Source organism: Kluyveromyces marxianus, chromosome 1 (assembly GCF_001417885.1).
Source record: "Kluyveromyces marxianus DMKU3-1042 DNA, complete genome, chromosome 1".
Classification (NCBI taxonomy): domain Eukaryota; kingdom Fungi; phylum Ascomycota; class Saccharomycetes; order Saccharomycetales; family Saccharomycetaceae; genus Kluyveromyces; species Kluyveromyces marxianus.
This window is the reverse complement of record NC_036025.1, coordinates 712,017-725,737: the sequence shown is the minus strand read 5'-3', so window position 1 is coordinate 725,737 and position 13,721 is coordinate 712,017. Positions and strand designations below refer to the sequence as shown.

The window sequence follows — 13,721 nt, the reverse complement described above, 5'->3', positions numbered from 1 at the left end:
CAGTAATAATGAAATTTTTAATAATAATAAATAGAAGCTGATATGATATTATATACAAAAAGCTATGTATGTACCAAAGATAAAGACTAGGCCCCACCATTTTCGGTGTGGAATCAACCCGAGGCAGCAAGCTCTTCCTTTGGACTCTCATTGGCACCGTATGAGAAAGAGTCCATTGGAGTTAGACCCCATTTGGCCAGCATGGCCTTGTCTTCTTCCCAACCAGAACACATTGTAGTCAACATTTTCTTACCTGTGAAAATGGCATTGCATCCAGCCATGAAACATAGGAATTGCTCGGTTTCCTTCATAGTGTAACGGCCAGCTGCCAGTCTAATGATAGCCTGTGGCATGGTAATTCTAGCCAAAGCGATTGTCCTTAATATTTCTTCGAACTCGAGCTTCTTGCTGCCGAGTTTCTTCAACTCATCGTGCATTGGAGTACCCTTGATGGAGACCAATCTGTTGATAGGCAACGACTCTGGGTGCGGGTTCATGTTGGCTAGCGTGTGAACAAACATGATGTGGTCCTCTTGCGACTCACCAAGCCCCAGGATACCACCGGTGCACGCCTTGATCCCGGCATTCTGCACGTTCTTGATCGTTTGCAATCTGTCGTCGTACGACCTAGTGGAAATAACCTTTGGGTAATGCTCACGCGAAGTGTCGATATTGTGGTTGTACGCGGTCAAACCAGCGTCCTTCAACTGCTTGGCCTGCGTTTCGTCCACCATACCAAGCGTAACGCACGTCTCCATGCCCATCTCGTTCACTTTGGTCACCATCTCTGCGATCCGCTTCATCGCCGACTTCCTCCCCTTCATCTCTCTCCACGCAGCACCAAGACAGAACCGTGTAGACCCGTTCTTCTTGGCCAGCTCGGCCTCTTGTAGCACCTGCTCAACGGAAACCATCCTCTCAGCCTCGACACCAGTATCGTACCTAGACGACTGCGCACAGTACTTACAATCTTCAGAACAACCACCGGCCTTGATGTTCATCAACGTACACAGCTGCACCTTGGATGGGTCGTGCCACTTGCGGTGCTGCAGCTGCGCCTGGTGGACCAGTTCCAGCAGCGGAGTGTGGTAAATCTCGGCCAGTTGTTCTTTCGACCATTCGTGTTGCGGTTGTTCGAGCGACATCGCATATTTCAACGCATCAACTGATGCTGCAGGAGCAGCAGCAACCTTAGCAGCAGCAGTTGCTGCTCCAGCCCCGTAACGGGCCACACTGCTTGAGAAGTATCTGGCACTGACACTGTACATAGTCAATTCAATTAGCTCTGTTTGCTTCGGTGTCTTTACCTACCCAAATAATTTTTATTCAACTGATTCATCAACCAAATTCTCTGTACACTTTTCGAAACTCTTTTCTCACATTTATATATGGCTAAATGATGATGACGATGATGACGATGATGTATCATGAATCGCTGCTATTGAACCACTGGCCGTAGCGTGGGGACAACAGTACACCTGTGTAGCGTAGCAAAATTTTTTTATTGGCCGGGCCAGCGCAAGCCTTTAAACCTGGTACGGGGTCTGTGTAACCGGCGTGGGCCGGGGCCCTGGCTTTGGCTTTGGGGCTGACTCTTGTTGGGAACGAGCGAGTCATCATGAGATGACTCGTCCTTTTTCTGATCTGTTTGAAAACACGTGACACACCGTTACCCGGAGAAAAAACAGGCACCGGAGACGGACCTAAACTCTCGAAAGAAATATCACCGGGCACGAATATATTCACGTGATTACCCCCTTCTTCTTTTTTTTTTTCCGCGGAAAAGTTCCTCCCGACCTCCCCCCCCCCCGGAAAAACCCGGAGACGGCGCAAGCGCCAGCATATAAGCACATAACCGATCCGAGCCAGAAAACTCCGGCGTTCCGCCCTTTCTAGACCCTTCTAGAAGCTCCCCTCGAGAACACAATCAACCGACTACCTACACTCACCAAACTGGCCCCCAACTGGCCCCAACTGGCGCCCATCTAGCGCATTGTCCTTGGCTTGCCTTTACAGTATCAGTGCGGCTGTCTCCTTTCTGTCACATTCGGTTTCCACCGTTTTCCAGATGCGAAATTAACCGGCTTATGGCTGTTCTTTTTAGCCAGCCATTAAAGGGATCGACCTATATATAAGCAGGGGCATGTCCAAGGGGCTTTGCAACCGTATATACACTTTACAAACGTTACACCTGTCCATCCCAAACAGGAGACACAAGTACAATCAATACACACACTTTCCAATAATAATCATGCCCAATACCAAGACCTACAGAACTCATAGAACTCACAGAACCCACAGCAGATCGCTTCCCAGACGCAGCATACCGCACAGACTAGCACCCCCATCGCAGCAGGCGAAGGACGACAAGAACAACAACATACCGATGGCCACGTTCCAGAACGAAAACGGGAACATGAACCCGTTCGAGCCAGTACCGATAACGTTCTACTACGTCGTGTTCCCGCACAACGAGTCGCGAGACGCGGGCACCAACACCAACAACAACGCGCATTGAGCGGCCAGCATTCCCCAGGCAATCAATCCCAGATAACACTGGCACTGGCTTGCCAAGAGTATATGTATATATATATATCAAGAGTAAATCGAATCGCATATGTAATGAATGTACTGTAACACATATTTTTAGCTGTTAAACGAGACGAAAGCAATAAGTGACCACGTGAATGTCACATGACACAAATCTGAGAAAAAATTCCTCGTCTCCCCATCGAGTTACCCTCCTTTGGTGATTTTTTTTCTTCTTCTTCTTCCTCTTCCTCAGTTTTGACAAAAATTTTGGGCTCCCAAAGAAAGCTTAGCAGGCTGCAGCTTCGACAACTTGAAATAGCAAGAGCATTGGCCATTTTTGGATGGCAGCACAGCTAGAATCGGGCCTTCACGCAAGAAGATAGAAGATATATTCCCTGGGGGAACACTGCACTTCGAATAACACATTTTTTTTTTTTGGGCTTCCTTTTCTGGCTTAAACTGTTACCGACGAATTTAGTCATCTAATCTATCTATAATATATCAAGCTATAAGCAATGTCAGCAGATCATTCGAGGGACCCATGTCCTATTGTGATTCTTAACGATTTTGGTGGTGCGTTTGCGATGGGTGTTATTGGTGGGTGTGTTTGGCACGGTATCAAGGGTTTCCGTAACTCTCCATTGGGCGAAAGACGTGTTGGAGCAGTGAGTGCGATCAAAGCTAGAGCACCAGTTGTGGGTGGTAACTTTGGTGTATGGGGTGGTTTGTTCTCTACATTTGACTGTGCTGTGAAGGCAGTGAGGAAAAGAGAGGATCCATGGAATGCTATCATTGCTGGTTTTTTCACTGGTGGTGCTTTGGCGATCAGAGGTGGTTGGAAGCACACTAGAAACTCTGCTATCACATGTGCCTGTTTGCTAGGTGTGATCGAGGGTGTTGGTTTGATGTTCCAGAGATACGCTGCTTGGCAGGCAAAGCCTATGGCTCCTCCATTGCCAGAACAGCCAATGCAGGCTTGATCTGGGAGGCTTCTCTCTCTAGCTTTCCAAGTCGATTTGGTTCATAATGATTTTAGTTAGCAACGTCTCGATAAACAGAAACCCCGCGACCCCATGTACATAATATATCTATATACCGTGTGATGACATAACATAACATAACATAACATAACATAACATAATTTGAGGCATCTCTTGTGCGTTTCCAATCTTTTGAGTCATTACTATTACTGAACTGCTACTAGTATACATATACAAAATATTTTTTAATAATGTGTGTTTGTTTGTGTGTGTGTGCATGTGTGCATGTGTGTGTAGTGTACTACTTTTCTAAATGCAGGGCGTCCCCGATTCAATCGCCTAGTTGTAGCTTGTCTAGTGGCACAGAATCAAATTGCAGCGACGGATGGCGTGCGCCTTGAGATTTTTTGGGAACAACACCCGGTGGGTACCATTCACCAGTGAATGGCTCCTCAGTTATGAACGGATGTAGAATGGCCTGTTGTGGGGTCCAGCGCTCGAGCGGATTGAGGTTCAAAACTCCCTTCAAGAAATGAAGCAAACACTCTCTGTTCTTCATCTCACGTTCCACCATCGCTGGGTTCCCGCTGATTCTTTTCGAAATCCTGGCATTCCGAATTATATCGTCAAATAATATGTGCTTCACATACCGTTTCCCCGGCTCCTCATTAGCAGCAAATTCTAAATTGTACTCGTCTATCGTTTTCATCCTAAACTTTTTCAGCACGGTTGTGTTCATCTTATGGAAATACTTCTTTGAGTTCTTCCCCATGTCGCACATCCACGCCGGAGGCATCCCAAGCGATTCTACAATTCTAGTAACCTGGTCAAATTCTGAATTACCAGGAAATATGGGGATACCAAGAAAAAGTTCAGCTATAATACATCCAAATGACCACATGTCTATTCCTGTAGAGTATGGTATCCCCATGAGAACCTCAGGTGCCCTATAAAACCTCGACTGGATGTACGTGTATATGGTCCGAGTCTCCTCACATGCTGATCCAAAGTCAATGACTTTCAAGTCTGGACGGTCGTTGCTAACTAACAAAATGTTTTCCGGCTTCAAATCGCAATGGATCAACTTGTTATCTTTCAAAACGCATAACGAATCTAATAATTGTTTTGCAAAGGTTTTTATTAAAGTCATGCTTAGACCATGGAATTCATTTAGCTTTAACAATTCATATAAGTTATTGCTCAATAACTCAAAAACGAGACATAAATGGTTCTTGTGGACAAATGTATCATGCAGTCTTAAGAAATGATGCTCATTATGCGGGTCAATCTGCCTGTTCAACAATTCCAAGACTTTGGCCTCTGTTACAGATTGGTTCAAATATTCTGACTTCGACTTCACTACTTTAACAGCAAGAATTTCTTTTGTAATTAGATTCTGACACTTCACCACTTGGCCAAAGGTACCTTGACCCAATAGGTCCAACACTAAGTATTTTCTATTGTGCTCTACTCCAAGAACATCATTCACGTAAAGAATGTAATCACTGTTAACGTTATCGTGTCCATTATTGTATTTGCCCTCATTTGGCTTTGTGAGCACTCTTTTCGGATTCTTGGAAGTCTGGTATGCAAAATCACTGTTACATAGTGAATAAGTCGTGGTCAACGATTTTGTTAGCGCCATTAACGGTGAAATGGTTTTACTGCTTAACGAAGCACGTCTGTATTTTGGAATCGAGTTTATAATTGGATTTAAATCTTGTCTCGACTGAACTCTGCTGAATTTTGGAACAATGATAATCGGCGATGGTGGCCTAGACGATGGAAGCGACCCAGTACCACCGCCAGATCCATGTGTCATTAAAAATGCACCAGCTGTAGCTGGATATACAGAAGATCCAGAAACCCCAACAGCCACACCAGCCGAAGAAGCACCTGGTTTTCTGAACTGGGATGGTTTGGTCACCTGTTGCGGAGAAGATTGACTGGTTACCACCCCGCCGGTAACCGCAACCGATTGTCTTCTCTGATATTCGTTGTAGCTAATCGCGGGCTGCTTTTCATATAAAAAGGGATCCGGACCGGCTGCACGAGCCGGTGGTATTACCAAAGAAGAATTCCTCCTTCTAAACTGCTGCGAGGACTCATCAACTGAATTTTCTTCCTCGTACGTAGTTGGAAGCGGGAAACTGGATTGCTTCCTTGCTTGGGACACCTGAGACTCAGACATCCCACTCATATCCTGCCACGGGTTCCTAAATATTGACTGGCGTGGTGACTGATGGGCCTGTTGCTGTTGCTGCTGATGCTGTTGCTGCTGTTGCTGCTGCTGCTGCTGCTGTGGAGTGAGAGAGCCCCCATACATCCCAATACTACCAGAGCGATTGTTTCCCTGGCTGGATCCTTGCTCCTGATTCTGACCCTGACCCTGACCCCGACCCTGATTCTGACCCTGATTCTGACCCTGACCCTGGTCCGACTTGCCCTGCTCGGACGCCATAAAAGCCGGATTCCATAGGCTATTCTTGTCGCCCATCTGAAACCAGGATTTCAAGCAAAAACAACTTGTTCTTTAGATGAAATGTCCGTCTTTCGATTAATGGCAAAACTACCTTGGACTTCACAGTTTTCCAAAAGTCTTCTGCAAATAGGAATAATCACCCACTATTGCGTCTAAAAATTTGGCCAATAATTAACAGTTGCCTAATATAATATGATATACCCAAAGCAATCGCCTCAGACTCGTATGTACCCCACAAATAACTGAATTCTATCCTCTATTCCCTCTTTATCTTTCAAAATGGATATTGTTTTCAACTTAAAATGTTGAAACTTTAAAGCTTTTGCCATTTGATATGAAAAGTGATGAAAAATTGGAACCAGGCATCGAACCATTCATATAAACATATGGGAAAAAAAACGGGGAAATAGGAGTGCTCAGCGTTATTATCTCGGGGTAATAGGAGCGATTGAGTGCGAATAAAAAAATATGAATACCTCTACATCTACAGTACAGACCAAGAGACGTGGGTTAAAGAAGTTTGTTGAAGAAGAAAATGCGGCCACATTGCAACTAGGAGAAGAGTTTCAGTTGAAACAAGTGAACCACCAGGGCCAGGAGGAGAATTTGGTGGCGTTAAATTTGAGTGAGGCTCGTCTTATCATAAAGGAAACGTTGCAAGCACGTAAGAAGTTGTTCAAGAGTTGGTCTAAGAACGGTATTTCGGAGCAGGATGTGGACATGGATGACGAAGACAATGTGGATGTGCATACCCAGACACAGGAAAAGGAATTGCAGGATATAGACAAGTTGCTCGAGCAGACGACTGGTGGGCATAACCAAGCGTTGAAGCAAACTATGATATATTTGACAAACTTCTCGCGTTTCCGTGACCAGGAAACTGTGACTGCGGTATCGCAGCTTTTGTCTTCGACAGGACTACATCCATTTGAAGTTGCCCAGTTAGGGTCACTTTCGTGTGAGGATGCGGATGAAGCCAAGACATTGATTCCAAGTTTGGGTACTAAGATATCCGACGAGGATTTGGAGAGGATATTAAAGGAATTATCTAATCTAGAAACATTATATTAAGATGTTTGGGGGATGCTGCGACGCACAACCTTTACTCTTTTTTGTTTTTGGTTCCAATTGGTTTTCTCCTTTACCGCTAAGAGAAACCATTTCCCCTTTTACCTTATGAATGTTTTACCTGATCCATTTTTCCACCATCTCATCAAGCAACTGTTTGGATGCACCGAAACGTTGCTTTCGTCATTCGGGTCACATTGACACCGGTAAACCAATCTGGACGAAACAGAAGTGGGACATGCATTGAATGGAACGTGGCTGTATCCTATTTCATCGAAGTGATGTATTTCGTTTTTATCCAGCAGTAGCGCGGCACCTATACTGTGTACAGGTGCGTCGCCCCACCTTTCGTAATAAAACCCACCTTTCGAATCTAAATAGTTGAAGTATTTTAGGTATTCTTCGCTTCTAAAGAAGTTCAAGTCTCCAATTTCAAAATTGGACCAGAAATGACATAGATTGTAATCACTGCTTGATGCTACCACCGGAAGGAACTCGCCCACCATCGAACTATCTGTCAAGAAATCAAGGCTGTTATTAGGATGTAGAGTTTCGGGATGAAGTTCCATAAACTCTTCCACCGTATCCCATAGTGTCGTCACTGTATCCTCATATTCGAAGATGGAAATCACAAATCCGTACTTCTTCTTCTTTTCACGCATCACTTTGAATGGATCGTATGGGAAATCGCAGAAGTACTCAACGTCGGGCTCCACTCTGAAGTAGTAATCGTATTGATCTAAAAGTTTCTGGCGGAAAAAGAACCCACTGTTGAATCGACACATGTTTCTGTATGATTTAGAATCCCCGTATATTACTTTCCTATCCTTTAACATTTGTAACCTTTCTTCAAACAGCTCCTCGTCAATCCATTCTGGCCGATTCCAGTCTTCTGGCGGAATTAGTCCATATTGAGTCTTACCACTTGCCATAGCCGTTGTAGCTTCAATAAAGTAATCATCGAATGGAACATCGTTCAAGAATGTCCAATCGTATTTGTATCGCCTATTGAATCGATCCTCCAGCGAACGCATCGATTGTAATACCCCTTCGATTTCCCAGTTTCGACATAACATTAAAATAGTAGCATTCTCTCTTTCATATATTATAGAATCCCTGTCTTCTGGAATAGCCAGGTCATTTAGGTATGAATTACTGGCAGGCTTCAATTCTCCAAAAGATTGATTGAATCGCCTTACTCCATCATAATCATGCAGCACCTTCTGGGATCTTGCATATAGCTCTTTCTGCCACCTAGACTGTGCATACGTCTCTTTGATCACGCTAAAACCGATCTGAGAAAGATATAAAAGCGCCAGTAACGAAAATACTGCAGATACAGCTACGGCACATCTTCGCACAGATAACATCTGGAGTCCTTGTCCTGTTTGGTTTCTGAATTGGGCGCTTGCAGCTCGAATCTTTAAAAATCATACCGCTAGTTTTCTATATTATAATGATTTTCGCTAAAGCTTCGAATGGCGATCGCAGTTTGGGCTAGAATATTCAAGATGACGAAATATGAAAAGATCTTACAAGACAGTACGATCTCAGCTGCATCCATTAGAGGGATATCTTACAGCACTTTATTACATAATTTACAGACATTTTATATGCTAAGTGTATTTTTTTTTTTGGTCCTTACGTTTCATAGCTTTAACTCTTCTTCGTCATCGCTTTCTTCTTGCTCAGGTTGCTTCCATATCGGTAGACTGACACTATTACTGGTCTTTACGAATACCGAGGCAATTTTACCGTCCTTTATAACCCCACCTTGTGGCTTCTTGGTTTTGTCACATAAGAAGTTTATCACGTCTTCTGCATTGGCGATCATTTCTTCCTCTGTATGCTTGTCGATTTCCCCTATCTTGATGTTTAGACAATTGTCCTTGTTGGGTAAAAACCATGCATTTTTACATATCGACTTGACCTGTGCCTTGATATACTTGGGATCACATTCCTCTTTCATCTTCTGGCCCTTTTCCTTCACCTGCTTTGACATTCTGACAACGAACGGAAGTTTCCTGTTGGAATGGTAAAAGGTAGCTCCCAAAATGTTTGGTAGCAAGTGGTGAACTCTGTAATCTGCCACAACAAGGTCAAACTCGTTGTATAGCTCCTTTAGCTTCTTTCCTCTGAACCTCTGCTTCAACTTCTTGACGCTGATGATCTCTTTGAATAACTCAGCAGTACTCTTTTCCTTCAAGAGCGCGTCACGATAGAGGGTGCTAGGATCTTTACAGATGAGCAAGATCCTGGTATCTCTCACAGAGCCCATTGTACTATAATGTAATGGAATGATACGAGGGACGTGGTCGTTCGTGATCCCTACCGGACGCACGGTATTGATAATCATGTGGATGCTGGAATCATTGGCTAGTTTTGGGTCCGACTTGCACTGTTTCTTCAAAGCGACGAGGGCTTTGGTCGCCTGCCCGTCTGAATCCAGTTGCAGCACCATATCCGAGGTGTGACGATTATTATATGTACTGCTTTTTGTGCACAAATCTCCTCTAAGTAAGGCGATGAGTTGAGATGAGCTGAGATGAGATGAGCTAAAGGCTGTAAATTTTTCAATATTCTATGAAGCGAAGAGTATCCCGTACAAGAGAGAGAGAAAGAAAGGTACTACAAGACGAGATAAAGAAGAAGACAAGACTGAGACAAGCATGCATATACACACGCACACAGACGGGTGACGATATGGCTAGTCCAAGGATGCAGGTATATAGTAGAGTGACAATACGTGTTTAAAAGAGGGAGAAAGAGATAGATGTTATTCTATTTATTTGTTATTAAGGATTGCGACTAAGTTTAATCGAACAATTCGTTGATGCTGGATGGCAATTCTTCGATTTGAGTGGAGTAGAATCTTTCCAATTCTCTCATAGCACCAATGTCCTTGTTGGTGACGAAGTTGATAGCGATACCCTTTCTACCGAAACGACCACCTCTACCGATTCTGTGGATGTAGTTTTCCTTGTTAGATGGCAAGTCGTAGTTGATAACCAAGGAGACTTGTTGAATATCGATACCTCTGGCCAACAAATCGGTAGCGATCAAAATTCTGGAGGAACCGGATCTGAATTCCTTCATGATGGTGTCTCTTTGTTGTTGTTGCAAGTCAGAGTAGATGGCGGAGACGGTGAAGTTGTTTTCTCTCAATCTTTCGGTCAATTCTTCAACCTTTCTTCTGGTGTTACAGAAGATAACGGCTTGGGTGACGGAGATGGAGTCGTACAAATCGGTCAAACAGTCGTACTTGTATTGTTCTTCTTCGACGTTGACGTAGTATTGACCAATACCTTCCAAAGTCAATTCGTCCTTCTTGACCAAGATTCTGACTGGGTCCTTCATGAACTTGGTGGTAACTTCCAAGACATCACCTGGCATGGTAGCAGACAACAAGACAACTTGGGAAGTTGGTGGCAACATGGTGAAAATGTTGTAGATTTGTTCCTTGAAACCAGTGGACAACATTTCATCGGCTTCATCCAAGATGAACATCTTGATGTTGTCAGTCTTGAAGATTCTACGGTCAATCATATCGTAGACACGACCTGGAGTACCAACAACAATTTGAGCACCACCTCTCAAAGCTTCAGAATCTTCTTGCAAAGAAGTACCACCAATACAGGCGTGGACCTTGACGTCCATGTGGATAGCCAAAGCCATGACAACCTTTTGGATTTGCAAAGCCAATTCTCTGGTTGGAGCCAAGATCAAAGCTTGAGGAGCCTTGACCTTTTCGTCAATGTTTTGCAAAGCAGCAATGGCGAAAGTACCAGTCTTACCAGTACCAGATTGAGCTTGAGCTAGAACATCCTTCTCTTCAATGATTGGCAAGATAGCACGTTGTTGAATGGCAGATGGCTCAACAAAACCGTAACCGAAAATACCTCTCAACAATTCTTCCTTCAACTTCAAGTCGTCAAAAGAGTAGACAACCTTGTCGTAGGTAGATTGGATTTGGCCCTCATCGATGTCAGTAATACCGTCAGACATATTGCGTTTGTATTGTATTCTATTGGTTTAATACCTGCACTATCCTTGTAACTAATATACAAGCTACTATAACAAGTGAAATAAAGTGAAATAAAACTTAAATAAGATATCCAACAACTAAAAACATAAACTAAAACTATACAAGAACGAAATTACAACTAAACTCCAAATGAAAAACACCTTCTAACCATGAAACATTCCATAATCTGGTTAAAAATTGCGATGAGATGGGTTAAACTTAGTGATTTATCATTATACTCTTGAAAAAAAAAAGCTTTGATTTTTTTTTTTTGGCCCTTCTTTCCCTCTGACTGAAAAAACACGCAGTACAAAAAAATTTTCAGTCACGCCAGACGGCACAATGGCAGGGTAATTGTGGCCTCTTCTGTTTCGGGGCTTGTCAGTAGAAATTCTTGGAATTACTGGTGGGGGGTTAGAGGGACCGAGGCAACGGCGTTGGGATCCCGATCTTAGGCACGTGATTGGAGTATTTCGCCAGGTTCAAGTGTCAGCGTCAGCGTCAGTTTTTTGTTTTTGTTTTTGTTTTAGAAGTGCCATGCCATACCCATATTTGAATTTATCATCCAACGTCTGTTTTCATTATATAATATCATATTTATTATACACTATATCATGTATCATGTATCATGTGTTGTGTGTATGCTATCAGTTGGGAGGAATGTGTCCCAGGGGACCACAGAGTCATTTGTCAACGGTATTGTTATGTTATGTTAGTGTTCAGTATTTATTAGCATTAAATTATTGTTATTCTTGTAGCAGCAGTTTGTAGTAGTAGGGGGCGAAAGTTCAGTAGTAGGTCAGAGGTCAGAATTAAAAGGGCACAGTGCTTATTATCATTCGTCTCCAGGGAATACACGCGTTGCTTTGTACTCGGTATCTGATTCCCAGGGAAAGATTGGTTTTGGTTTTTCGTACCTTGGTGGGACATACTGGTCTGGGCGAGGTGGTGCAGCGGAGGGTTTTGGTTCTGAGGCCCGGTTGGACGACGACGACTCTGTTCTTGAGCCTAGTTCCAATTCAGTCTCAGTCTCAGTCTCCATGTCTCCATCGCTACCAACATTCACCATAGGTTCGACCAAGGGTTCACGTTGGGATCGAGGTAGGGAGTCCTCTATATCGTCTGGCGCCAACGCAGGACCTTCTGCTTCCTCGTCAGGGACCACAACCAACTCTTCCTCCCAGGAGTACGAGTTTACAATCTTCAAATTAGGAGCTTCTGCAGGTAGATCCTTTGGTGGGGCTTCTGTAGCTGGGTCCCACGCTGGCTTTGTGTCTTCTGGGTAATCTGCCTGAGAAGCAGCACCCGAAACACCGAGGTTTGCAGTATGGCGACAAAGATTGTCGATATCGATGTCCAGATCGGATTGGAAGTACCTCTGGCACAATTCCATGTATAGGGCCCACCATTGATTTCTATATTTGTCGTTGTACCTGCCACCATGTTGGGAGTAGTTCCAGGGCTTGTTTTTACCGATGAAATGAACCAATTTCAACTTGTTTGCGAAGAACTTGAGGGCAGGAGTATACTGGTAACCAGCACCAGGCGACGTCACGTTGTAGAAAAAGGGGAGTCTGATCCATTCCGTCAGCTTGTCACCATCGTGGCACATCGGATTGAAAAACTGGTTCAAAATCCCCTGATCTGCACCATCGATCGACAACTCCCGCTTAGCCAAGTCGTGCAACTCCTCATACTTCCCCTTGTCAGGCTTCACGACCATTACACCGCTGTTGAACAAATCTGGCCACCCGCAGTCGGGTACTGCTGCAATCTGGTCACTCGTCTGGTTCGTCACATGATCAAAGATTCGGAATATGTCCGAGTCAAGAGGCAACACATCGCTGTCAAGATACAAGATCTTCTCGTACTGCGTCAACTCCCACATGTGCAACTTCATAAACGTAAACGCCAATTCAGAACGGTTATTCAACATCATGAGATTCGCCTGGTTCTGTTTCACTATAGGATCCGTCAAATCAACGGGCTCCACCTCGATAATCGTATCAAACAACTCACCTAAAACCTTAACAGCCGACTCACTGAGCTGGCCCTCGTCCAACAATTCGCTCGAAAGAACTAAACATAATTCCTTATCCTTCGAACCCTCCGTCATAAACTTCCTTAGCTGGTACGCTAAGGTCAAAGTCCCGGGCAAATAGTCCAGACTGTACAACAAAGTAACAACCCCTAGCATCCTATATTATATATATATGTGTGTGTGTCTGCCACTAAATCTCACACTAACCAAAAACTCAACTCAATCGTTATGTACTCTTCTATCAGAACTCTCTCTTCTCTTTCTTCTATAATATAAAAGGGGAGTATGTCTCTGTCTGTGCGTCACTTTTCGTCTTTTTGTTTGTGTTATATCCTCTTATACTTACGACTAACCCAATGTTGCCCCGAACAATAATCAAAAATAGATCTCACACACAATAATGTTTCACATTCGAGCAGCCAACAAACAACCACTACCCTCCATAACTATTTCTTTTCTCTTACTAAGAATCCTCTATCCATCCGCACACACTATATATATATATTTATACCATACAGACATATATGCGATTCTGCATTTGCACATCATGTGTTACTGTATTACTGTTGCTAGCTCTATCTAGCCTACCCACTG

General features: G+C 43.8%; 9 protein-coding genes across 9 annotated transcripts; 3 read left to right on the top strand and 6 right to left on the bottom strand.

Annotated features, from left to right (window-relative positions):
- Nucleotides 1-113: 113 nt before the first annotated feature.
- On the bottom strand, nucleotides 114-1,268 carry BIO2 (biotin synthase; the record flags this gene model as incomplete). The annotated part of the gene is made up of 1 exon (XM_022820440.1): nucleotides 114-1,268. One exon carries the CDS (start codon nucleotides 1,266-1,268, stop codon nucleotides 114-116), a length of 1,155 nt encoding a protein of 384 aa, XP_022673877.1.
- Nucleotides 1,269-2,143: 875 nt separating this feature from the next.
- On the top strand, nucleotides 2,144-2,518 carry KLMA_10355 (uncharacterized protein; the record flags this gene model as incomplete). The annotated part of the gene is made up of 1 exon (XM_022820429.1): nucleotides 2,144-2,518. The coding sequence occupies one exon, from the start codon at nucleotides 2,144-2,146 to the stop codon at nucleotides 2,516-2,518; it is 375 nt and encodes a 124-aa protein (XP_022673876.1).
- Nucleotides 2,519-3,047: 529 nt separating this feature from the next.
- Nucleotides 3,048-3,512, top strand: TIM17 (protein transporter TIM17; the record flags this gene model as incomplete). The annotated part of the gene is made up of 1 exon (XM_022820418.1): nucleotides 3,048-3,512. The coding sequence occupies one exon, from the start codon at nucleotides 3,048-3,050 to the stop codon at nucleotides 3,510-3,512; it is 465 nt and encodes a 154-aa protein (XP_022673875.1).
- A 331-nt stretch (nucleotides 3,513-3,843) lies between these two features.
- On the bottom strand, nucleotides 3,844-6,009 carry YAK1 (serine/threonine protein kinase YAK1; the record flags this gene model as incomplete). The annotated part of the gene is made up of 1 exon (XM_022820407.1): nucleotides 3,844-6,009. One exon carries the CDS (start codon nucleotides 6,007-6,009, stop codon nucleotides 3,844-3,846), a length of 2,166 nt encoding a protein of 721 aa, XP_022673874.1.
- Nucleotides 6,010-6,462: 453 nt separating this feature from the next.
- RPB4 (DNA-directed RNA polymerase II subunit RPB4) lies at nucleotides 6,463-7,065 on the top strand (the record flags this gene model as incomplete). The annotated part of the gene is made up of 1 exon (XM_022820396.1): nucleotides 6,463-7,065. The coding sequence occupies one exon, from the start codon at nucleotides 6,463-6,465 to the stop codon at nucleotides 7,063-7,065; it is 603 nt and encodes a 200-aa protein (XP_022673873.1).
- A 98-nt stretch (nucleotides 7,066-7,163) lies between these two features.
- Nucleotides 7,164-8,432, bottom strand: YUR1 (mannosyltransferase YUR1; the record flags this gene model as incomplete). Its single annotated transcript, XM_022820385.1, has 1 exon — nucleotides 7,164-8,432. One exon carries the CDS (start codon nucleotides 8,430-8,432, stop codon nucleotides 7,164-7,166), a length of 1,269 nt encoding a protein of 422 aa, XP_022673872.1.
- A 278-nt stretch (nucleotides 8,433-8,710) lies between these two features.
- UTP30 (Utp30p) lies at nucleotides 8,711-9,523 on the bottom strand (the record flags this gene model as incomplete). The annotated part of the gene is made up of 1 exon (XM_022820374.1): nucleotides 8,711-9,523. One exon carries the CDS (start codon nucleotides 9,521-9,523, stop codon nucleotides 8,711-8,713), a length of 813 nt encoding a protein of 270 aa, XP_022673871.1.
- Nucleotides 9,524-9,876: 353 nt separating this feature from the next.
- TIF1 (ATP-dependent RNA helicase eIF4A) lies at nucleotides 9,877-11,067 on the bottom strand (the record flags this gene model as incomplete). Its single annotated transcript, XM_022820363.1, has 1 exon — nucleotides 9,877-11,067. The coding sequence occupies one exon, from the start codon at nucleotides 11,065-11,067 to the stop codon at nucleotides 9,877-9,879; it is 1,191 nt and encodes a 396-aa protein (XP_022673870.1).
- Nucleotides 11,068-11,921: 854 nt separating this feature from the next.
- On the bottom strand, nucleotides 11,922-13,283 carry GLG1 (glycogenin GT 8 family protein; the record flags this gene model as incomplete). The annotated part of the gene is made up of 1 exon (XM_022820351.1): nucleotides 11,922-13,283. One exon carries the CDS (start codon nucleotides 13,281-13,283, stop codon nucleotides 11,922-11,924), a length of 1,362 nt encoding a protein of 453 aa, XP_022673869.1.
- Nucleotides 13,284-13,721: the final 438 nt, after the last annotated feature.